This window comes from Macaca thibetana, chromosome 3 (assembly GCF_024542745.1).
Source record: "Macaca thibetana thibetana isolate TM-01 chromosome 3, ASM2454274v1, whole genome shotgun sequence".
Taxonomy (NCBI): Eukaryota; Metazoa; Chordata; class Mammalia; order Primates; family Cercopithecidae; genus Macaca; species Macaca thibetana.
Window position 1 is genome coordinate 146870573 of NC_065580.1, and position 23000 is coordinate 146893572.

Below are 23000 nucleotides of genomic sequence, written 5' to 3' on the forward strand. Positions count from 1 at the left end.
ACGCCCTGGGAAGCATCTGGAAGGTGGGAGTTTGGGGGAGGCTGTGGCTGGGGCTTAGAGTCACATGGACACAGGCAGCGGCTGAATCCTTGCAGTGGCGCAGGAACGCCAGCATGGCAGTGAGAGAAGGCACCCAGGGTTGTGGAGGAGGGACAGGATGGTGACGTGACCTTGAAAACAGCGGTCCAACTCCCACTGACCCCTCCTGCTGCAGCCAGTCAGGCACCCCCCAGCCCTGCCCAGCCCAGCCCACAGGAGCCCAGAAGGCAGTACACTCACTTGCGGTCACTCTCTGGTGGCCAGTTGTCCCACTTGTAGTAGGTCTCCGGCTGCTCTGTGAACAGCACCTTGTGCAGGCTGGGCAGGCAGAGAAGGGCCCTCAGTCACGACATGGGTGCTCAGGGAGTAGCCTGTTAGTTCCAGGGAAGGGACCCCACTCCCACAGGCCCAAGCACTCAGAAGCAGGGCTGCCTGATGCCAAGTTCAGCACCTCCTCACAGCACCACCAGAGAGCCCAGGGACCACTCACGGGGCTGCCGGGCTGGACAGCACCCGACCGTCCTTTCTAAAATCGCTGCAGAGAAATGCAGGCCCGAGCCTGACAGCCCCACCCCAACCAAGGCAGAGGCCCCACGGGAGGCTCCAATGTACACAGGGTGACATGCCTGCAGCGTGACGGCTGCTGCTGTCCACAGAGAGGGGACAGGCTCCCGTGTGGGGCCCTGGCTTGTCCCAGCTCAGTGGGGTGTGGGGCAGGGGCTGTGCGGGGCCCTGGCTTGTCCCGGCTCAGGGGGGTGTGGGGCAGGGGCTGTGCGGGGCCCGGGCTTGTCCCGGCTCAGGGGGGTGTGGGGCAGGGGCTGTGCGGGGCCCTGGCTTGTCCCAGCTCAGGGGGGTGTGGGGCAGGGTTGCGCGGGGCCCAGGCCGCACCAGTGCACATAGTCCTTGGGGGCGAGCTTGCTGATGGAGGGGACCACAGTGTGAAGCCACCAGACGGCATCCCGCTGGATGGCGGCGATCTGGTTCTGGAACGAGCGGAGTACTTCCAGATCTGCAACAGACACGCAGCTTAGTGGCCCATCCAAGCCACAGGCTGAGGGGCCACAGGATCCAAGCCACGGGCTGAGAGGGCCACAGGATCCAAGCCACGGGCTGAGGGGGCCACAGGATCCAAGCCACAGGCTGAGGGGGCCACAGGATCCAAGCCACGGGCTGAGGGGGGCCACAGGATCCAAGCCACGGGCTGAGGGGGCCACAGGATCCAAGCCACGGGCTGAGGGGGCCACAGGATCCAAGCCACGGGCTGAGGGGGCCACAGGATCCAAGCCAGGGCTGAGGGGCCACAGGATCCAAGCCATGGGCTGAGGGGCCACAGGATCCAATCCATGGGCTGAGGGGCTACAGGCACCCCTAGGGTTCCAGCTCAAGGCTGGCACTTGGGAGGGGGTAACTCAGGGCACCCCCAGCTTCTGGACCATTCCTGGCTGGAATAACACCCCAGGGAGCATGGAGTAACCCTGACACACACGTGGGTGACCGGAATCCTCGTGTCTCGAGTGACTCACTCCAGTCAATGGCTTAGAGGGCTTCTGCAGCCCAGTCTTCCTGCAAACCCACAATCAAACACCCAGACTGCCCCAAACACCACCTCCCCTCCCCTCCCACCCACAGCTGGGGCCACCATGCCTGCAGTGTCCCCACGCTGGGCCAGAGCTGGAGCACACAAAGGACACTCAGGGAGAACAGGGCCTGATCCTGCAGCTGGGGTGAGGTCTGGATGGACAGGAACCAGGAAGGCAGCTTCCAGGCTCTGTGTCCCTGAGTGGCTGTGCTGTGGGACTGCTCCTCCTGGGCGGTCAGAGGACAGTGCAGCCACAGAGAACCACCAGCCACCAGCCTGGACCTGAGACCCCCCACCGAGCAAGGCCGGGCCACCCCCGCGTCCTTACTCCTCTTTTCTCCTTTGTCCCAGGCGATGCCAGCCTCCTTCACCTGCGCCGTGATGCCCAGCATCATGGACACGGCCAGCACGTCGGTGATGTGCACCACGAAGCGTTCCTGCAGGCACAGCACGAGGTCTGATGCAGGAAGGGACACCCGGAGCCCCACTCCACACCCACGCGGGCACAGCACGCGGTCTGTATCCAGAATGGACACCCGGGAGCCCCACTCCACACCCACATGGGCACAGCACGGGGTCTGTATCCAGAATGGACACCTGGGAGCCCAACTCCACATACACGTGGCGCACACGCACACACTTGCACACTTGCACACGCACACACACAAGCAGGGATCCAGAGAGCGCCCAGGAGGACCAGTTGGGAGGGGTCTGACAGGAGGGGCACCAGGCCGGTGACTCAAAAGGTCCTGTCTGGCCACGGGAGGGAGGTTCAGTCAACAGAGATCCACAAAGCCCCGTTCGCAAAACAGGCCACCCCAGCAGGCTGGCTGCCAGTTGGCTGCAGGGACCTGGCATCTCTGTGATCCGCTCTCACTGTGCCTTCCAGCATCAGCTCCCTCCGCACCCCTTGCACAGTCTCCAACCCAGCCAGGCAGCCCGCGGCCCCGCCCTGCCTCCCTGCCCACACACTCGCCTTCCTCCCGGCAGCAATCCGTCCCACCCAGCCCAGGGGTTGCCGGTTCCCCCGCACCTGGTCAGCCCCCCCTGGGTCCTCACACAGGACGGAGCCCATGCTACCCTCTGGCCGCAAACAGCCTCACTCAGCCCCATACCCACGCTCAGCCAGAGCACCCGAAGGGGCAGAATGTGCGTGGGACCCAGGGCGAGGGGGATGGTGGCACATGGGACCCGCAGTGAGGGAAAGGCGCCCCAGCGGCAGGGGCTGGCACCTTGAACTCCATCTCCAGGTATTGTGGCTCCTTGCGCTCCTGCATGAGCCCCAGGCAGAAGGCCTGGAAGTTGATCTCGTGCTTGGTCTGCTTGATGATCTCCCGCAGCAGGGCCCGCGAGGCCCGCAAGTAGTCGTCCTTGTTGGTCAGCAGATCCTGGAACACCATGGCCAGGAACTGGGGCAGAGAGAGGCTGTGTGGGAGGCTGCCCAATGCTGCCGACCCCGTCACAGGCCCCTCCAGGAGCACACGCGCCGGCTCCTTCCCACAGCACCCGTGGGGGTGGTGCCCGAGGATGCTGCAGCGGGTCTCAGGCAGTGCGGGGCATGGGGTGGCGGGCTCCTTGCTCTACTGGCTGCCAGCCCTTGGCGAGCAGGGGCCACATCTGATTCCCCTCTCAGCAACCGGCACGTGGGGAGTTGGTCCTCGTGAAATGAGGAGAAGGATTAACAGACGCTGGGGGTGTGGGACACCAAGCGGCAGAGTCATAGAAGTGCGTGTGCCATCTCAGCCCAACCACGCGCCACAGGCTGAACGGAAACCAAAGATCACCACCCGAGATCTGAAAGGATGCACCCCCATCTCAAAATGCCGGGCTGCAAAGATGACAGCGCCGAGCCGGAGCGGCCGTGCCTGCCTCCCTCGTGTCTCACACGCCGCAGAGCCCACCGGGAGGCCTGACGTGCTAGTGGCAACGGGAGCATCTCCCCAGTCCGCTTCAAAGGACACACGGGAATCCAAGGGTCCTACAGCCAGGGCTACAGGGACTCCTGCTTAACTGAGGGACCCACTGCACAGAAGGCAGGTCTGGGCCAGGCACAGGGGCTCACGCCTGTCATCCCAGCGCTTTGGGAGGCTGACGCAGGAGGACCACTTGAGCCCAGGAGTTAGAGGCCAGCCTGGGCCACATAATAAGACCCTGTCTCTACAAAAAATGTTAAAAACCACCTTATTATCCAAAGGCCAGAATGAGCTTGAGAAATAAAAATACAAGCGGGCAGGTCTGGGTCTTAGCTCAGAAACCTGGGTGGCTTTTAAGGCTCAGTGTGGCTCCCTCCTAAATGGACAGAGTGTCCGTTTCTGAGAAAGATGCTGGGCGCTGTGGCTGCACCCACTCTAGAAATGGCTCAACCTCATGCCCAAGTGAGTTTCAAAAGCTCCTTCCCGAGCCCCAAGAGCATTCTCCCACAAAGCCCCACCAATCCGTGGGCTTCCCCAGACGCCAGGTGTCTCTCCAGCCCGTAGCCCCCCATTCAGGTGTGGAGGGCAAGGCCTAGGCCCACCTTGGGCGCCAGGTCAGAGCTGTGCTGCAGCGCGGTGTAGAGGACCTGCATGTTGTTGGGGTTCCGGGCGCTGGAGAGCTCATTGAAGATCACCAGCTTGATGGTGCTGCCCAGGTTGTCCTTGTGCGCGCTCAGCAGCTCCCTGGGTGTGGGAGCCAGGCAGGTGAGGGTGCAGGCCCCGTTCCCGCTCTGCCTGCACCCCCGCTCTGCCCCTGCCCACCACTTCGCCCACACCCCTGCTCTGCCTGGCACCCCGCTCCGCCCGTACCCCCGCTCTGCCCCTCACCCTGCTCCCCCCGCACCCCCGTTCCGCCCCTGCCCGCCGCTCCACCCCTGCCCGCCTCGCACCTGATGCACAGCATGAAGTGGTTGAGGAGGACTTTGGGCTTGAGGCGGATCTTGATCAAATGTGAGATGACGTCCATGTCTTCAGAACCATGCGTGTTGCAGTTCATACAGACGGACATCAGCAGGTCCTGGGCCGGCCGGGTCAGCTGCGGGGCCGCGGAGGGAGCTGTGGGCTCACGGCCACCCCGGCTGTGGGACCACACGGAGCCTGCCCCCACCCCCTGCCGGGCACTCCTGCCCCACCACCCCCGCGACCCCGCCCCAGGCACCCCCGCACCTTGGGGTTCTGCAGCCACATCTCCAGCTTCTGCACCGCCAGCAGCCGCACCTCCTTGTAGCCGCAGGTGGAGGTGAGGAGCCGCAGGAGGTTCCTGGAGACGTTGTCAATGGGCTGGCGCCGGTTCAGCTGGTCCCGCAGCATGTCCAGGACGTACTCCTCCACACTCTCCGCGAGCTCTTCGTACCTAGGTCAGAGAAGGGAGCAGGGAAGGAGGAAGGCAGCCCCGAGGCACCTGTCCCAACCACCTCCCACTGGGACCAGGCGGGCACGCAGCTACCTGGGCATGAGCTGACCCTCCTGCTCGGGGCTCAGTTTCTCCTCTGCGATCAGCAGCTCCGTCTGGCTGTCCTCCTCCTCCGTGAGGGAGGGGTGTGGGCTGCTCCCTGCAGACCAAGGAGAGGGCTCCATGCAGCGCCTCCCACCCGCCTGAACTCCCAACCCTCCCCTGCCCTGGGGCTGGACACCCGCCCTCCCCAGCCGGCAGTGTCTCTCACCCGCGCCCAGGTCGCCAGCGCCGCGGCCCGCCTCCCCCTGCAGCAGCACACTCCTGGGGGGCATTCTGGTGTTGAAGGCCGTCTGGATGTTGTCCACAAAAGTCTTACAGTGAGGGCTGTCCACCCAGATCCGCTCCCCCAGGGAGTCCTCGATGTACACCTGTGTGGGAGCCACACCCTCAGCCCCGAGCCCAGCCGGGCAGCCAGGCTGGAGAATGTCTGCCTGCGGCCCAGGGACTGGGCGCCCAGGCGGCCCTCTGCAGCTTCTGGGTGCAGAGGGGACTGTGCCATGACCATCGGCGCTGTCAGACACAGTCCTCTGGAGAGAACACCCTCCTGCTTTTCTCCCGCCCCCGCCCCGCCCATGGCCCTCTGCTGTCTTCACCGTCTGGGGAGAGGCCACTCACCTTGACAAAGATCTCGGGCCAGTTCTCGTCCTCCTCGTAGGCGGCCATGAGGAGGTTACAGGCCAGCACGGACACCAGGCTGTTTCCCTTGGCCTTGAAGTTGATGGAGGCGTCCCGCCGCAGGAGGCTGCACAGAGCCTGCCAGGGAGGGTGCATGTCACGTGGGAGCCTCGCTGGCCCCAGAGGCAAAGCTGGGGTGGGCCAGGCAGGACACTGAAGGGGGAGGTGAGGAAGGAAGCCGAGGGCCCCAGCCCTACTCGCCTCCCGCCAGGGGCCCGGCTCGCACCTCGATGACGCCCTCAGTGGCGAAGATGTTGGGCTTAATCTTGGCCAGGTACATGAGGCTCAGGTAGAGGGTGCTGTCGGGCTTGGCGCGGGTGACCTTCAGCTGCTTCACGGCCCCGCACAGCACGCCCTCGATCCTGTCGTCGTTGCCTTCCAGCTCGGCCGCCTCGATCTCGTCCAGCAGCACCGTGGGCAGCACTGGCCGGGGCAGGTGGTACAGTCAGAGCAGGGACAGGGCAGGGTCGCCCCAAAGCCTTGGGACACCGGTAAGACCACGAGGAACCCGGAGCTCTCAGGGTCGGCGCTGCCATGGACCAGCCATCCACCCTCAGGAGAGTTCCCACAGGGGACAAGCACCCCACCAGATGGTCCCCTCAACAAAGCAGGCTGCCCCACAGGCCTCAGCACTGGCCCTCCAGACACTCCAGTCCTGGCTCCACTGTGTCCCACATGGCTACCCCGAAGGCTACAGACATTTCCCAGCAAGTCAGGCAACCTGCAGCCTTACTTTCCACTGAATCGCGGCTCCACTGAATACTTTCCACTGTGGACCACGGCACAGCAGCCCTCTCTTCGCACCTGCCCCGGCTCCAGTCTCCAGCATGCTCTTCTCCCCTTTTCCCCCCCTCTTTCCATGGGTGCTCGACTCACAACCTTCCTCCAGACGAGTGCCTGACCCTCCCACAACCTCCGAGGAGTACCAGGGCCAGCACACACCTTTCCTCTCCTCATGTCTGCCACTGTTGGATCGGAGGTTTTCTCATTTTCATTCTGATTCTTCTCTAACCCAGGAGTTTTTAGGACTGTGTTTTAAATATCCACACACAGCCGGGCATGGCGGCTCGCGCCTGTAATCCTGCCATTTTGGGAGGCTGAGGTGGGTGGATCACCTGAGGTCAGGAATTCGAGACCAGCCTGGCCAATACAGTGAAACCCTGTCTCTACTAAAAATACACGTTAGCCAGGCATGGGGGTGCATGCCTGTAATCCCAGCTACTTCGGAGGCTAAGGCAAGAGAATCACTTGAACCTGGGAGACGGAGGCTGAAGTGAGCCGAGATCGTGCCACTGCACTCCAGCCTGGGGACAGTGCAACACTTCGTCTCAAAAAATAAATACATAAGCCGGGCACGGTGGCTCACGCCTGTAATCCCAACACTTTGGGAGGCAAAGACAGGTGGATCACGAGGACGGGAGATCGAGACCATCCTGGCTAACACAGTGAAACCCTGTCTCTACTAAAAATACACAAAATTAGCCGGGTATGGTGGTGGGTGCCTATAGTCCCAGCTACTTGGGAGGCTGAGGCAGGAAAATGGCGTGAACCCGGGAGGCGGAGCTTGCAGTGAGCCGAGATTGTGCCACTGCACTCCAACCTGGGCTACAAAGCAAGACTCCGTCTCAAAAAAAAGTAAATAAAATAAAAATAAATAAAAAGTAAATATCCACACAGACATGTGGACAGAGGCATTGTAATCCACCTTAACTGCACCTGGGACAAAGACTTGAAAGAAATTTCCTAATGCCCTGAGATAAGCAGGGGGGAGAAGTGGGCTGCCAGCACGGAGGAACGGCCTGGGACAGATACCACAAATGGCTGGAAGCAGCCATCTCTCTGTTTTGCGAGAATAATACTGTAAAGCGATCTACCACTCAGAATATGCTTTTCACAACCACATCTCCTGTCATCTTCAAAATCTCCTTTCTACGGGAGGTGGTGATAAAAATAAATAAATAGATAAATAAAACACCCAGCAGCCGGAGGCCAAGAACTCGGGCCGGGGTGGGGCCTGTGGTCTCTGTCCTCGATCCTCACTGGCACCAGCAGCCCAGTGACAGGCCTCATGGGACATCTGAGACTCGACCTCCTAAAGCAGCCCCCCAGCTGTGCCATCCTGGGCTGTTTGCCCCCAGGGCTCCCTGATGCCAAATGAGTCCAGGACAAACACTGCCCACAGCTTCCAGCCTCGGCTATCACTAGCGTGTGCTGCCCAGGCCAGGCCTCCATTCCCTGGGCACGGTCCATTGTCTGCTTAGCACCTCCCTTTCCTGCCTGCCCCAGTTTCATTGCCTGTGCTTCCAGGCCTGAGCCCACACTGCAACTCCCTGCCAGGCCTCCTCCGTCCCAGGGCCGTCAGGGACTCACTCACAGGCTTGCACTGCAGCAGCCTGATCCCTCCGACGGCAAGGCCACAGCCCACAGCCCACAAGTCCCCTGGGCCCTGTCTGGCACAAAACTCAGTAATCAGAGGTGGCGTGGCTTGAACAGACACCTCACTACCAAAGTCATCAGGACGCTTGTTCTTTTTGACTACCACAAAGAAATTACCCAAAAGAAATGCTCCCACAGAAACAAAATACTGCAGACCACGAGGCTTGCTGGGGCTGGTGTGACAGCTGCCAGAGTGACTCCCAGGAAGTCATGGAGCCTTGAAAGATGGTCGTTGGGAAAATGGTGCAGAGGAGCAGGGGCGATTCTAGGCACACAGTTAAAGGCATTTCTGTGAGAAGTGAATTGTGAAATTTACATTTCCTGTTGATGTATTTACTGTTCTGCTGCTTTTCAACTGAAAACAGGGAACGGATGAACTCTTCCCTGTTGGTAACCAGGAGGGAAGGAGGAACCAAGCACATATCGCCTCCACTCAGGTTGAGAGAGGAACGCACCAAGGCACGCGACCTTGAGAACACGCACCTAGGGTGTCACCAGGCCCGGTTTACCCCCAGGGCTCAGACAGTGCCCATCACAAAGGGGGCGTCCAACAGAGACATGAGACGAACAACTCAACGGGGGAGTGACCCGGCTCTTGAAGGGCAGCCACTGGCAGTTCAGGACGCAGACGCACACACAGGGTAAGGGCAGCTACATAAGAAGCACTTCAAAGAACAAGTCACAAACATCTGCTCTCCCAGAGGAGGTCGGCCATACAGGCAGCGCTAGGCCTGGAGGGGGCCTTCCCTGAACATCTGATGGATGGACGTGCTGAGGGGCGTTCTCAGGAGAAGTCCACAGACTCATTACCTTCAATTGGCACCACAGATGGCTCTTTAATCGACGGAGAAATGGCTCGTTTTTCTGCCACTGCAGCCTCAGCCAGGCGCCCCAGGGCACTCAGTGGGGGTGTGGAGGAGAGTTTGGGGCGTTTGGTGAGACCGGTGAGGGCCGAGGCACTGGACAATGCAGCCGCCGCATCCCGCTTGCGCTCAGAAGGCAGGCCGGAAGGGGCTGGCTTCAGCAGGGTGGATGCCGTTTTCGATTCATTGGCCTGACCCTTTGAGCCCAGAGCAATGAAGTCTCCCGGGGGAGGGTGCCCTGCAGAGAAAGGAGAGAGAAAACCAGGTACATTCCCAACACCCAAGGTGGAAAAAGACTGACTCCAACCTCCTGTTATGTCAGAGAGAATTAAACAACGGTCAGAGAAGGCAAGGAAGAAGCCAGAGCTCACTCAGCAGCCAACAGCTGAGCAGGCACCAGCAAGATATGCACAAGTGACGGTGGACAGTCACATAGCGCTAACCACAAACCAGGCCATCTCTGGTCTATCCAAAACAGTGTGCTTAGTACCCCCGCCCCGCCCAAGTTTCCGCAATAGGTGCCATTACCCTAACTTTACAGGGGAGAAAGGGACACAGAGAGGTTAAGCAATGTGTGCAGCGTTACACAGCAGGTGAGCGGCAGCTTTAAGCCCGGAGGATCTGAGCTGACAGTCTGGCTGCAGACCCCGTGCTACGCTACGCTGTGCTCCCTCCTGCCTCCTGGCTGGGGAGACCCTTCCACTACTGTCAGCCGCCTTGCAGCTCAGCCTGAAACGAGATCACCGGGGTCCCGGAGGAAGTCGCCGCTGTCCCAACCCTCCCAGGGACTCTCATAGCCGCTGAGGACCGAGAGCAGTCTTTCCAGATCCAATTCCTGGAAACAGCCGCGGCTGCGGAACAACCAAGCCGAAGGCAGGCTCCGGGGCAGTTGAGATCCCCAAAGACCCTCAAAGACCCCCGGGTTGCAGAGCGGGGAGAGAGACGCACCTGAGGGTTTGGCCGCGGCGCTGGGCCTGCGCACCGTGGTGGGCTTGGCCCGGTTCATCTTGCCGCGTCCCTAGCTGCTCCCGGCGGCTGCGGCGTCACCTGCGGAGGAGCCAGCGTGCGGTCATTCATTCATTCATTCATTCGCTCGCTCGCTCATTCGCTCCCTTACCGCACGGGGCTTGGGCGTGGGACCCGGGGACAGTGGTCCCGCGCCCGCCCGGAGGGGCGATGCTGCAGGAGCTGCAGGGACCCCGCCTCCCAGCCGCCCGGGAGCGGCTCAGTCGGGTGGCAGCAGGCGGCGCGGACGCCGAGCTGGAGGGGGCAGAACCATGAGGGACGGCCCCGAGGCCGGGCGGGGTAGCCGGGAGAATCAGGCGCTCGCCTGGCAATGAGAGCGCGCCCAGGCCGCGGCTCACTTACCTCTGGCCCATCGCGACTACAGCCCAGCCGCCGCCACCCGGCCACCCCGGAAACGGAAACGGATCTCGCCACACTCAAGGACCCGACTTCCGGAACAACAGGAAGCAAAATAGTGCGGCGGGAAGCGGGCCCAGGGGGAGGTGCGAGAGGCTCGCGGCGCCGGCCTGATGCCTGCAGCGCCCTCTGGCGGCGGGAGTGGCGGGCCCCGCGCGCACGTGGTGTGGTCCAGGTGGCTCCGCGGCGCGGGGCAGGCGCTGGCATCTCCATGCACAGGTAGTGCTGGCGTTGCGGAGGGACACACTCCAGGACGCACGGCGGGGAGGGGCGGCGTCAGGGATCCGCGGATGCGTCAAGCGGCGGGTTCTGCACGTCCCGGGGGGCGGGGACGGCCGGGGCGCAGGCCCTGGTGAGGGGGCGCAGCCCGGGGGGGCCCCCGGGGAGGGACTCTGTCTCAAAAAATAATAGCAGCTTTTTTGAGATGGAACTCGTGTTCCACAAAGTTCACACTTTCCTTTTTCTTTTCTTTCCTTTTTTTTTTTTTTTTTGACCCGGAGTCTGTCTCTGTTGCCCAGGCTGGAGGGCAGTGGCGCAATCTCGGCTCACTGCAACCTCCACCCCCCGGGTTCAAGCGATTCTCCTGCCTCAGTCTCCCGAGTAGCTGGGATTACAGGCGCCCGCCACCACGTCTGGCTAATTTTTTGGTATTTTTAGTAGAGATAGGGTTTCACCATGTTGGCCAGGCTGGTCTTGAACTCCTGACCTCAGGTGATCCACCCGCCTTGGCCTCACAAAGTGCTGGGATTACTGCACCCGCCCCGCCCCCCCCCGCCTTTTTTTTTTTTTTTTTTTTTTTTTTTTTTTTTTTTTTTTTTTTTTTGAGACGGAGTCTTGCTCTGTCACCCAGGCTGGAGTGCAGTGGCCGGATCTCAGCTCACTGCAAGCTCCGCCTCCCGGGTTTACGCCATTCTCCTGCCTCAGCCTCCCGAGTAGCTGGGACTACAGGCGCCCGCCACCTCGCCCGGCTATTTTTTTGTATTTTTTTAGTAGAGACGGGGTTTCACCGTGTTAGCCGGGATCGTCTCTCGATCTCCTGACCTCGTGATCCGCCCGTCTCGGCCTCCCAAAGTGCTGGGATTACAGGCTTGAGCCACCGCGCCCGGCCTTTTTTTTTTTAAATAGAAACACTGATGGGAACAAAAATCAAAAGATACAAAAGATTATACAGTTGCCAGGTGTGGTGCTCACACCTGTAATCTCAGCACTTTGAGAGACCAAAGCAGGAGGATCAGTTGAGTTGGAGACCAGCCTGGGCAACATAGCAAGACTCCACCTGTACAAAAAAAAAATAATAATTAGCTGGGCATGGTGGCATGAACCTCTAATCCCAACCCTTTGGGAGGCCAAAGTGGGAGGATCACTTGAACCTAGGCGTGTGAGACCAGCCTGGGCAACATAGTGAGACTTTATCTCTACAAAAAAATCAAAAATAAATTATCCAGGCATAGTTGTGCCTGCCTATGCCCCAGCTACTCAAGAGGCTGAGGCAGGAGGATCTCTTCAGCCCGGGAGGTCAAGGCTGCAGTGAGCTATGATGGTGCCACTACACTCCAGCCTGGGCGACAGAGCAAGACCCTGTCTAAAAAAAAAAAAAAGGCAGGGGAATCATCCAGTCAAAGGGTCTCCCCCGACCCCTGAGCAGCCGGTCCCTTCCCCTGGAGTCAGCCTCTGTTCTGATTTGTGTCTGTCTTCCCGGCTTGTCCGTGTGCGTTCAGGCAGCCATCCATGTGCCGACCTCTGCCTTGTCACCCTGCAGGTAGCGCACGGCTCCTCTTTTCTACGCCTGGCTTTTGCCACTTAACCACATTTTCAAGATCTGTTCCCAGCAGGGCACTGACTTGAACTCTGTCCCCCCACCGAGGGAGTCCTGAGTGCCGCCTGCCCGGTGTGTCCCATCTCCCCACCCAGGGACGGCAAGGCGGAGATGGTCTCCCTGTGTCCCTGAAGTTGGGTGTGGCCGTTCGACCGTGGCCTCAGTGAGGCTCATGGCCCCAGGCTGCAGCCTGAGAACTGCTGTGTGACCCTCCGCGGTCTCTTCCCACTGCTGCGGGCATCAGCCGGGTCCCTGCATGACCCCAGGGGCTCCGGGGCCCTGCACCCTGCGCTGTGTGGGCAGCAAGTCCGGAAGGAGATGTCCATGGTGCCCATGGGAGGAGAGGCCGGTCAACCGTAGATCCCTGCTGGACACCAGACCGGGGCTGTGCAGCTTCATGCCTCCGCCATTTCTCAATCTGTCCCTCAGGGTAACTCTCTAAGGTGGAGGGGAGATCCGATGGGGTAATGCTTCCTCCTCCTGTCACCTGAATAGGAGCAGCCTGCAGGGAGCTTCCTCTGCCCTGCCACTTGTCTCTCCTTACCCTCTGACCAGCATCGCCGCCCCTGCATGCGGGGCCTATGCCTTCGGCAAATGCCCTCACCCAGGCCCAGGCCAGAACCTCAAGGTCGACCTTGACGACCTCCTCCTCCTCCTGAGTCAACCTTGACCACCTCCTCCCCCTCCTCCCGCTGCTCCTCCTTCTCCTTTTCCTCTTTCTCTTAAAGCTCAGGAGCCAACCTTGACCACCTCCTCCCCCTCCTCCTCCTCCTCTTGCTCCTCCTCCTCCTGCTCCTCCCCCTCCTCCTCCCGCTCCTCCTCCTCCCCCTGCTCCTCCCCCTCCTCCTCCTGCTCCTCCTCCTCCTGCTCTTCCTCCTCCTCCTCCTGCTCCTCCTCCTCCTGCTCCTCCCCCTCCTCCTCCTCCTCCTTGTCCTTCTCTTTCTGTAAAAACTCAGGAGTCAACCTTGACCACCTCCTCCCCCTCCTCCTCCTCCTCCTGCTCCTCCTCATCCTCCTCGTGCTCATCCTCCTCCTGCTCCTCCTCCTCCTGCTTCTCCTCCTCCTTATCCTTCTCTTTCTGTACAACTCAGGAGTCAACCTTGACTACCTCCTCCTCCCTCTTCTTTTTCTCCTTCTCCTCCTTCCCCTCTTCCTCTTCCTCCCCCTCCTCTACCTCTTTGCCTTCCTCCTCCCTCTCCCCTTCTCTTTTTGAAACAGCTGTTTTGAGTTATGATTGGCGTCTGATAAACTGCAGGGGTGTAAAGGGTGGAACGGGTGCAGACTGCTGCGTGCTGACATTCGCGACATTCGCACGCACCTGTGGCCCCATCCCCCATCCCTTCCAACCCTGTAACAAACATTCCCAAACCCCCCCTGCCTTGTCTCCAGGCCGCCAGGGCGCCACTTTCTGTCCCTGGAGAGGCGCTGTTAGCTCTTCTGGGGTCTGTGTGAATGAAAGCCCACGGGGCGCGCTTGCTGGCTGGCTGCACCCAGTGTCTTTTTTTTTTTTTTTTTTTTTTTGAGACGGAGTCTTGCTCTGTTGCCCAGACTGGAGTGCAGTGGCGCCTTCTCGGCTCACTGCAAGCTCTGCCTCCCAGGTTCACGCCATTCTCCTACCTCAGCCTCCTGAGTAGCTGGGACTACAGGCGCCGCCGCCACCCCGCCTGGCTAATTTTTTTTTTTTTTTTTTGTATTTTTAGTAGAGACAGGGTTTCATCGTGTTAGCCAGGATGGTCTTGACCTCCTGACCTCTTGATCCTCCTGCCTCAGCCTCCCAAAGTGCTGGGATTGCAGGCGTGAGCCACCGCGCCCGGCCTGGCATCATTATTCTGAGACTCAACCCGGCGCTGTGGGCACTGGTGGCTTCTGTCAGCTGCTGAGTGTCTCCCGCAGAATGGAGTCCAGATTCCAACGATGGCTTCTCCGCTGATGGCCCGGGCAGGACCGCGGGCATTCCGTCATCCTGGGGGGTGTGCAGAGTCTGCCCTGTGCTCCTCATCGACGTCTCCCCTATGAGTAATTAGCGTTTTCTCATCTTTTTTGTCATCCATATATCGGCATTATTGGTGTCTGTTCAAATTGTTTGCTCACTTTTTAAAAATATTTTTTACGGTCAGGCGAGATGGCTCACGCCTGTACAAATCCCAGCACTTTGGGAGGCCGAGGCGGGTGGATCACCTGAGGTCAGGAGTTCAAGACCAGCCTGGCCAACATGGTGAAACGTGATCTCTACAAAAATACAAAAATTAGCTGGGTGTGGTGGCACATGCCTGTAATCCCAGCTACTCAGGAGGCTGAGCGGGAAAATCGCTTGAACCTGGGAGGCAGAGGTTGCAGTGAGCCGAGATCATGCCATTGCACTCCAGCCTGGGCGACAAGAGTGAGACTCTGTCTCAAAAAAGAAAGTATTAAGAATGTAATTTTTAGGCCGGGCGCCATGGCTCATAATCCTAGCACTTTGGGAGGCTGAGGCGAGCGGATCACCTGAGGTCAGGAGTTTGAGACCAGCTTGGCCAACATGGTAAACCCCATGTCTACTAAAAATACAAAAATTACCTGGGCATGGTGGCCGGTGCCTTTAGTCCCAGCTACTTGGGAGGCTGAGGCAGGAGAATCACCTGAACCCAGGAGGTGGAGGCAGCAGTGAGCCGAGATGGTGCCACTGCACTCCAGCCTGGCCACAGAGCGAGATTCCGTCTCAAACAAAAAAAAAAGAGAGAGAAAAAAGAAGATATCATCAAAAGTTCCTCCCCTGCTCAGAATTCTCCAAAGACTCTGCTTATCACCCAAACAGTAAAATAAACACCTGTGCTTGTTTCCCCACAGCAGCTCTTACAGAACGCAACAGACTTGGTGGCTTAAAGCCACAGAAATGTCCTCTCTTGCAGTTCTGGAGCCCAGAAGTCTGAAGTCAAAGTGTGGGCAGAGCTGGCTGCCTCCGAGGGCTCTAGGGGAGGACCCTGCCTACCTCGACCAGCTCCTGGGGGCTCCAGGGGTCCTGGGCTCGTGGCCACATCCCTCCAGCCTCTGCCTCTGTCTCCATGTGGCTGTCTTCTCTCTGTGTCTCTGTGCCTTGTGAAGACAACTGGATTTAGGGCCCACCCAGATCCAGGATGATCTCATCTCAAGATCTTTACCTTCATTAGGCCTGTGCGGTGGCTCACACCTGTCATCCCAGCACTTTGGGAGGTTGAGGCAGGCAGATTGCCTGAGGTCAGGAGTTTGAGACCAGCCTGGCCAACATGACGAAACCCCACCTCTACTAAAAATAGAAAAACATTAGCCAGGCCTGGTAGCACGCACCTGTAATCCCAGCTACTCGGGAGGCTGAGGCACGAGAATCGCTTGAACCTGGGAGGTGGAGGCTACAGTGAGCCAAGATCGCACCATTGCACTCTAGCCTGGGTGACAGAGCGAGATTCCATCTAAAAAAAAAAAAAAAAAAAATTCATTATATCTGCAAAAACCTTATTTGCAAAGAAGCTCCCATCCTGTGGCTCCAGTGGACGTGGGCTATGGGGCCACTGTTTGCCCCGTCCCAGCCCCATGCCAAGGACTGCCGGGTACTGCAGGGTCTACTTCTCCCTCTCGCCTCCCCCGATGCCGCCCCACCCCACACCTCAGCCTTCTCACTGTTTCCGGAAGGTGCCTGCCTTTCCACGCACTGTTTCCTGTGCCCAGAATCTCCCCAGCTGGTCCTGGGGCTCCCTGTCCACCCCATTCTGGTCTTTGCTTGAGTGGCCTCCTTCCCTGGTCAGTCACTGATGCCCCAGCCCCCTGCACCTGGAAGTCACCTTTATGTCTTTTTTTTTTTTTTTTTTTTTGAGATGGAGTCTTGCTCTGTCGCCCAGGCTGGAGTGCAGTGATTCAGTCTCGGCTCACTGCAACCTCCACCTCTGGGGTTCAAGCGATTCTCCTGCCTCAGCCTCCCGAGTAGCTGGGATTACAGGCACCTGCTGCCATGCCCTGCTGATTTTTTTTTTTTTTTGAGAGTCTCTCTGTTGCCCAGGCTGGAGTGCAGTGGCGCGATCTCTGCCCATTGCAGCCTCCGCACAGCCTCCGCCTCCTGGGTTCAAGGAATTCTGCCTCAGCCCCGTCAGGAACTGGGATTACAGGCGCTTGCCACCACGCCTGGCTAATTTTTTGTATTTTTAGTAGAGATGGGGGTTTCACCATGTTGACTAGGCTGGTCTCAAACCCCTGACCTCAGGTGATCTGCCTGCCTTGGCCTCCCAAAGTGCTGAGATTACAGGCTCAGCACTGAGATTACATGGTGGCCACCATGTTCAGCCACACCCGGCTAATTTTTATATTTTTAGTAGAGAGAGGGTTTCACCATGTTGGCCAGGCTGGTCTTGAACTCCTGACCTCAGGTGATCCACCCACCTTGACCTCCCAAAGTGCTGTGATTACAGGCGTGAGCCACCGCACCTGGCCCTTCCTTCATGTCTTTAAAAAAAATGTTTTAGAAATAGGGTCTTGCGGCCGGGCGCGGTGGCTCACGCCTGTAATCCCAGCACTTTGGGAGGCCGAGACGGGCGGATCATGAGGTCAGGAGATGAAGACCATCCTGGCTAACACGGTGAAACCCCGTCTCTACTAAAAAAATACAAAAAACTAGCCAGGCGAGGTGGCGGGCGCCTGTAGTCCCAGCTACTCGGGAGGCTGAGGCAGGAGAATGGCGTGAACCCGGGAGGCGGAGCTTGCAGTGAGCCGAGATCCGGCCACTGCACTCCAGCCTGGGCGACAGAGCCAGACTCCGTCTCAAAAAAAAAAAGAAAGAAATAGGGTCTTGCTCTGCTACCTAGCTGGAATGCAGTGGCATGATCATGGTTCACTGCAGCCTCAAATTCCTGGGCTCAATCCTCCCGCCTCAGCCTCCCAAGTAGCTGGGACCACAGGCGCACGCCCACCCCTGGCTGGTCTTTTCCCTGCCTTCCTGCCTGACAGAGCCACCAGCAGAGCCTGGTCTGCCCGGTCCCCTGCTGGGTCCAGGGTGGCTCGCCATGTTCAGTGAGAGCCCATGGACTGTCACTGTGATAACTGTGAATTGCCTGTGGGGAGGAAGCTGGCACTAAAAGCCTCAGCTGTTAGGAGAGCTGGGCCTCACTCAGCCTGGTGGGACACTGTCGGGCAGGCAAGCCCAAGCCTCTGACTTCTACCGTCCTGGGGTCCTCTTTGCTGTGGCCCCAGAGTGCAGTGAGTGCCAAAGGTAACCCTGTCCCAGCAGGACCCGACCTCATGACCTGATTGGTGTGGCAGGTTTGGGCTCCAGGGTGCCACTGCAGCCCCCCACCACTCACCAGCACCAGGGGCTGGGGGCGGCTGGCAGGGTGGGGACCGGGGGAGCAGAGGCCCAGGTCGGGCCCAAGGGGAGACGGGCACGGTGGGCAGCCTGCAGCTGTGTGTGGTTTAACTGCCCTGTGCCAGGAAGCAGCTGCCGCTCTCTGTGCAGCCTGGGCGTAGACTGGGGGCTCCAGCCTGGACCAAACATCCCCCAGGCAGACCAGGCCTGGCCTTCCCGTTACACGTAGGGGCCCTTGCGGGGAACCTGCGGCTCTTCTCAAGTGACCCCCATCCTGAGGGCCCAGCCCCGGCCCCGCCCTGAACCTCCCTAAAGCCTTCCTTCACCATCCACCCCCAGGCTAGCCCCTGCTAGGAACCTGGGCGCCCACTTTCTCTACCCCCCCACCGGCTGGAACCCCTAACCTTGTGTGGGGCTCCCATAGGGTGCAGCCCCAAAGGCAGACCCACGTCCAGAATTCCAGCTCACCCAAGGACCAGTCAGGCCACTGGCCACTGCACTGAGGCTCGGGACAGCTGGTTTTGGTTTTCAGCTCGGGGGGGGGGGGGGGGGGGGGGGGGGGGGGGGTGGGGGGGGGGGGGGGGGGGGGGGGGGGGGGGGGGGGGGGGGGGGTGGGTGGTTGGGGGGGGGGGGGGGGGGGGGGGGGGGGGGGGTTGGGGGGGGGGGAGACCTCGCTGGGCACCACATCGAAACTCAGGACGGCTGGTCTGCCAGGGAGACCTTGCGCCTTGCTGGCCACTGTGCCGTGACTCACACGTGGTCTACTGGGGAAGAGCTCAGACCCTTTGGCTTCCAAGAGCAGGGGCCAATCCCGGTTCCACCCCCGGGCTGCTCAGGAGAGAGGTGAACCGACAAAGAGAATCAGGAGTTGTGAGGAAGGGGAAGGACTGGGAGGCCCAGACCCCCAAAATGTCTGGTGCAACCTGCTTCGGATCTCAGGCCTTCCCTACTTCTCTCCTCCTGCGGTGGAAGCCGCCCCTGCTGGGTCTTCCCACCCCGTCCTCTGGGCCCACCCCTCAAACCTCCCGCTTCCATCGCCCCTTCCCTGGAATCTGCACTCATGGCCCTTTCTTTCTCCGCAACTCCACTTCCCCGCCATCCACACGCCTCTCCACTCGCTCCAGCCCCAGGTACTTCCCTGAAATGGGTGCTGCTCTGAGGACCCCAGTGGCTACCCCCGGAGTGGCTGGTCCTGTGACCACATGGAGCACCAGTGTTTTGTGCCTTTGGTCTCCGTGACACGGCGGTCCTGGTTCTCTTTTTTTAAATTTAGAGACAGGGTCTGGCTCTATTGCCCACCAGGCTGGAGTGCAATGGGATGATCACGGCTCACTGCGGCCTTGACCTCCTGGGCTCACGTGACCCTCCCATCCCCACCTCCTGAGCCACTAGGACTACAGGCCTGTGCCACTGTGCCTGGCTCATCCTCCCATCCCCACCTCCTGTGCCACCGTGCCTGGTTCATCCTCTCATCCCCACCTCCTGAGCCACTAGGACTACAGGCCTGTGCCACTGTGCCTGGCTCATCCTCCCATCCCCACCTCCTGTGCCACCGTGCCTGGTTCATCCTCTCATCCCCACCTCCTGAGCCACTAGGACTACAGGCCTGTGCCACTGTGCCTGGCTCATCCTCCCATCCCCACCTCCTGTGCCACCGCGCCTGGTTCATCCTCTCATCCCCACCTCCTGAGCCACTAGGACTGCAGGCATGTGCCAATGTGCCTGGCTCATCCTCCCATCCCCACCTCCTGTGCCACCGCGCCTGGCTCACCTTTGTATCTTTCGGTAGAGTCAAGGTCTCACTATGTGGCCTAGGCTGGCCTTGGACTCCTGGGCTTAAGTGATCCACCTGCCTTGGCCTCCCAAAGTGCTGGGATTACAGGAGTGAGCCACCGCACCCAGCCCAGGTGCCATTACTGTTTTTTTGAGACAGGGTCTCACCCTGTCACCCAGGGTGGAGTGCAGTGGTGCAATCTCGGCTCACTGCAACCTCTGCCTCCCGGGTTCAAGTGTTTCTTCTGCCTCAGCCTCCCGAGTAGCTGGGATTACAGGCGTGTGCCACCACACCCAGCTAATATTTGTATTTTTAGTAGAGACGGGGTTTCACTATGATGGCCAGGCTGGTCTCAAACTCCTGGCCTCAAGTGATCCACCCGCCTCGGCCTCCCAAAGTACTGGGATTACAGGCATGAACCACTGCGCCCAGCCTCATTTTTTTTTTTTTTTTTTTTTTGAGATGGAGTCTCGCTCTGTCGCCCAGAGCTGGACTGCAGTGGCGCGATCTCCGCTCACTGCAAGCTCTGCTGCCTCCCGGGTTCTCGCCATTCTCCTGCCTCAGCCTCCCGAGAAGCTGGGACTACAGGCACCCGCCGCCACTCCCGGCTAATTTTTTTTGTATTTTTTTTTTAGTAGAGACGGGGTTTCACCGTGTTTTGCCAGGATGGTCTCGATCTCCTGACCTCGTGATCCGCCTGCCTCGGCCTCCCAAAGTGCTGGGATTACAGGCGTGAGCCACCGTGCCGGTCCCAGCCTCATTCTTTACAAGGAAACTTTACAGGTGAGGAGGGAGGGATGGAGCAGGAAGAAGCCAAGCTAAGAGGGTGCTTCTGTTGAAGCCTCCACCTGACCAGGAACTCTCTCCTGCCCGAGGCTGGGAGCGTGTGTCAGGCACTGGCAGGGTGGTGCCCCCCCAGCCCAGGCCATTCTCTGGAGAAGAGGCAGCCAGGGGCTGTTCACCGACGCGGGCTGCAGCTGCGGGGCCCGTGTGTCACCTGCACGGGGAAGCCGCACGCCCACGGTATCCGCTGGAGATACTTTTTTTTTAACATTTTGCAAGTGAGGAAATTAGATAACTATGGAGAACGGCTGTGCCCCACACCCAGGATGGGGTCTGGCCTCCAGGGCCTCGGGCCATGTAGCAGTAAGGGCCCAGGGAGATTTATCTGGTGTCAAGTTCTGGCGCCCAGCTCACCGGCCGCGTGGTGTCGGGCAGGTTTCCTCTCCGAGCCTCAGTTCACCCACCCGGAAAATGGACGCAGCAGACGTCCCGCTCTCCTGGGGCTGCCGCAAGGGCCTCAGTGAGAAGCGGCCCTGACCCTGGTCCTGGTCCCGGACCCGGGCACACGGCTGGGCAGGTGGCTGCCACGGTCACTGGGAGTGGGCGCTCAGGGCCAGGGACTGAGAGATTCTACATTCCTCTGAATGACAAGTGGCCACAGAGGGCCTCGGGGGACTGGCCGTCGTCTCCCAACCACCCTGCCCACTAAATTTAGAAACTGTCTCATCCACACTGGAGGCTCCTCAGCACGGTGACGAGTGTCAAAGCCGTGAGTCAGCAGTTAGGAGGGCGTCGGTGCCCGTGGGGCCGCTCAGAGCCCATCAGCGCGCCCGTGGAGGTTTTGTTCTGTGCTAAACAACATTCTTATATGGAGGTTTCGAGCTGGATTCTGCCAAGAAGGTGCCCTGCGGCGGGACCCACTGGCAGCTCAGGAGGTCACAGGTGGCCCCTCGCGGGCTGGCGCCCAGCCGAACTGGCGCCCAGGTGGCCCGGGCCTGAAGCGGCCCTTTGGGGGCTGATATTCAAGAACCCACTGGGCAGCGAGCCTCCTAACCTATGCAGACCCCCGCCAGCCAGCAGAAGGTCCGGGGGAGTTCGGGGGAGCGCAGCTTCTGGCTGGAGACTGGGAAGCGCTTTCCAACAATTGTCTGAAAATAGAACGGCCGGCTCACGAGGAAATGAGTCCCGGTCACCGTCACGGGGAGGCGGGAGGAGGAAGACTGCAGCGCAGGGAGGGGGCCTGAGGCCCCCGACCCCGAGAGACCTGAGTCCTTCCGTTTCTCACCCCTGACATCCCAGATGTCCAGGAAAATGCAGCATAGAAAGCGGCCCTGGGATCACGAGGTCAGGAAATCAAGACCATCCTGGCCAACACGGTGAAACCCCGTCTCTACTAAAATATACACAAAAAAATTAGCCAGGCGTGGTGGCGTGCACCTGTAGTCCCAGCCACTCCGGAGGCTGAGGCAGGGGAATCTCTTGAACCCGGGAAGCAGAGGTTGCAGTGAGCTGAGATCGTGCCACTGCACTCCAGCCTGGGCGACAGAGCAAAACTCCGTCTCAGGCCGGGCGCAGTAGCTCAAGCCTATAATCCCAGCACTTTGGGAGGCCAAGACGGGCGGATCACGAGGTCAGGAGATCGATAGCATCCTGGCTAACATGGTGAAACCCCGTCTCTACTAAAAAATACATAAAACTAGGCGGGCGCCTGTAGTCCCAGCTACTCCGGAGGCTGAGGCAATGTAAACCTGGGAGGCGGAGTTTGCAGTGAGCTGAGATCCGGCCACTGCACTCTAGCCCGGGCAACAGAGCGAGTCTCCGTCTCAAAAAAAACCAAAAAAACAAAAACAAAAACAAAAAAAACCCAAAAAACCTCCGTCTCAAAAAAAAAAAAAGAAAAGAAAAGAAAAGAAAGAAGGGTGCCCTGGGTTGCAGATGGCTGCTCTCAGATTCACTGCCTGGAGGAAAGGTCAGTGCTAGTGGCAGGACCTCCTCCCAGGCTTGGATGTGCTGGGCAAAGAACTGGCTGGGCTGGGAGACACTGTGGTCCCATCTGGCACCTGTGCTTTTCTCAGAAGGGCACCCCTTCTCTAAGCCTCAGTTTCCCTTGCTGTTCAGCGAGAGGCAAGCTGCTCTGATGTCCTGGGATTCGGCAGCCCCCACTTGGTAAGCCCCGACGTGGATCTTCCACCACTCCAGGATCCAAGCTTGCCACTGCATTTGGCCAGGCCCATGGCTGGGTTCAGGCTGCCGACCTATGGGCTCTGGGAGCGGAAGTAAACGCACTCAGCCTTTTTCTAACTGTGGGTTAGAAAAGTTTTCTGGCTGTGGTTTCCCCATCTTTGAAAAGTCGTGAACGCCAGGCACAGTGGCTCACATCTGTCATCCCGGCACTTTGGGAGGCCGAGGCAGGAGGATCCCTTGAGCCCAGGAGTTTGAGACCAGCCTGGGCAACATGGCAAAACCCTATCTCTGCCAAATAATAATAATAATAATAATACAAAAATTAGCTGGGTGGGGTGGTGTGCACCTCTAGTCCCCCCTACTAGAGGGGCTGAGGTGGGCGGATTGCTCGAGCCCGGAAGGTCGAGGTTGCAGTGAGCTGAGGCTGCACCATGCACTCCAGCCTGGGCAGCAGAGTGAGATCCTGTCTCCTGAAAAGAAAAATCATGACGATGGAGAATATTCTTGTCAGTCACGAAGTGCAGGGCGGATTGAAGCTGGGTACCCTTGGAGTGTGGGGAGGGGCCTGGAACTCCTGCTGGGCTCAGTGACATGGAACCCCCTGGGTTCTGGGGAATGAAGTTTGAGAACCAGTGCAATGGTGGGAAGGAACTGAGGAGCAGGGACTCACACAGGCCCAGGCAGCTCCTCACCCA

At 59.6% G+C, this 23000-nt stretch overlaps 2 protein-coding genes and 1 long non-coding RNA gene across 4 annotated transcripts in view; 1 reads left to right on the top strand and 2 right to left on the bottom strand.

The window, feature by feature from the left end:
* Positions 1–10470, bottom strand: part of INTS1 (integrator complex subunit 1) — a 34658-nt gene extending 24188 nt beyond the window's left edge. The window contains exons 1-14 of the mRNA XM_050784309.1: positions 10390–10470; positions 9970–10068; positions 8969–9259; positions 5949–6145; positions 5663–5800; positions 5256–5415; positions 5039–5144; positions 4759–4945; positions 4482–4627; positions 4134–4275; positions 2851–3027; positions 1947–2055; positions 928–1048; positions 280–357 (exon numbers count right to left, since the gene is read on the bottom strand). Of these exons, the coding sequence (XP_050640266.1) occupies positions 280–357; positions 928–1048; positions 1947–2055; positions 2851–3027; positions 4134–4275; positions 4482–4627; positions 4759–4945; positions 5039–5144; positions 5256–5415; positions 5663–5800; positions 5949–6145; positions 8969–9259; positions 9970–10027 (1910 nt within the window). The 5' untranslated portion in view covers positions 10028–10068; positions 10390–10470. The remainder of the gene's footprint in view (positions 1–279; positions 358–927; positions 1049–1946; positions 2056–2850; positions 3028–4133; positions 4276–4481; positions 4628–4758; positions 4946–5038; positions 5145–5255; positions 5416–5662; positions 5801–5948; positions 6146–8968; positions 9260–9969; positions 10069–10389) is intronic.
* Positions 1–23000, top strand: part of NUDT1 (nudix hydrolase 1) — a 1171653-nt gene that overhangs the window by 377343 nt on the left and 771310 nt on the right. The window lies entirely within an intron of this gene.
* On the bottom strand, positions 14006–15857 carry LOC126950590 (uncharacterized). 2 transcript variants are annotated; one of them, XR_007724223.1, is made up of 3 exons: positions 15727–15857; positions 15228–15331; positions 14006–14269 (listed from the first exon to the last, which is right to left on the bottom strand). It is a non-coding gene; the product is annotated as an uncharacterized LOC126950590 (long non-coding RNA). The 2 variants fall into 2 exon arrangements; XR_007724222.1 differs by lacking the exon at positions 15727–15857 and adding an exon at positions 15563–15682.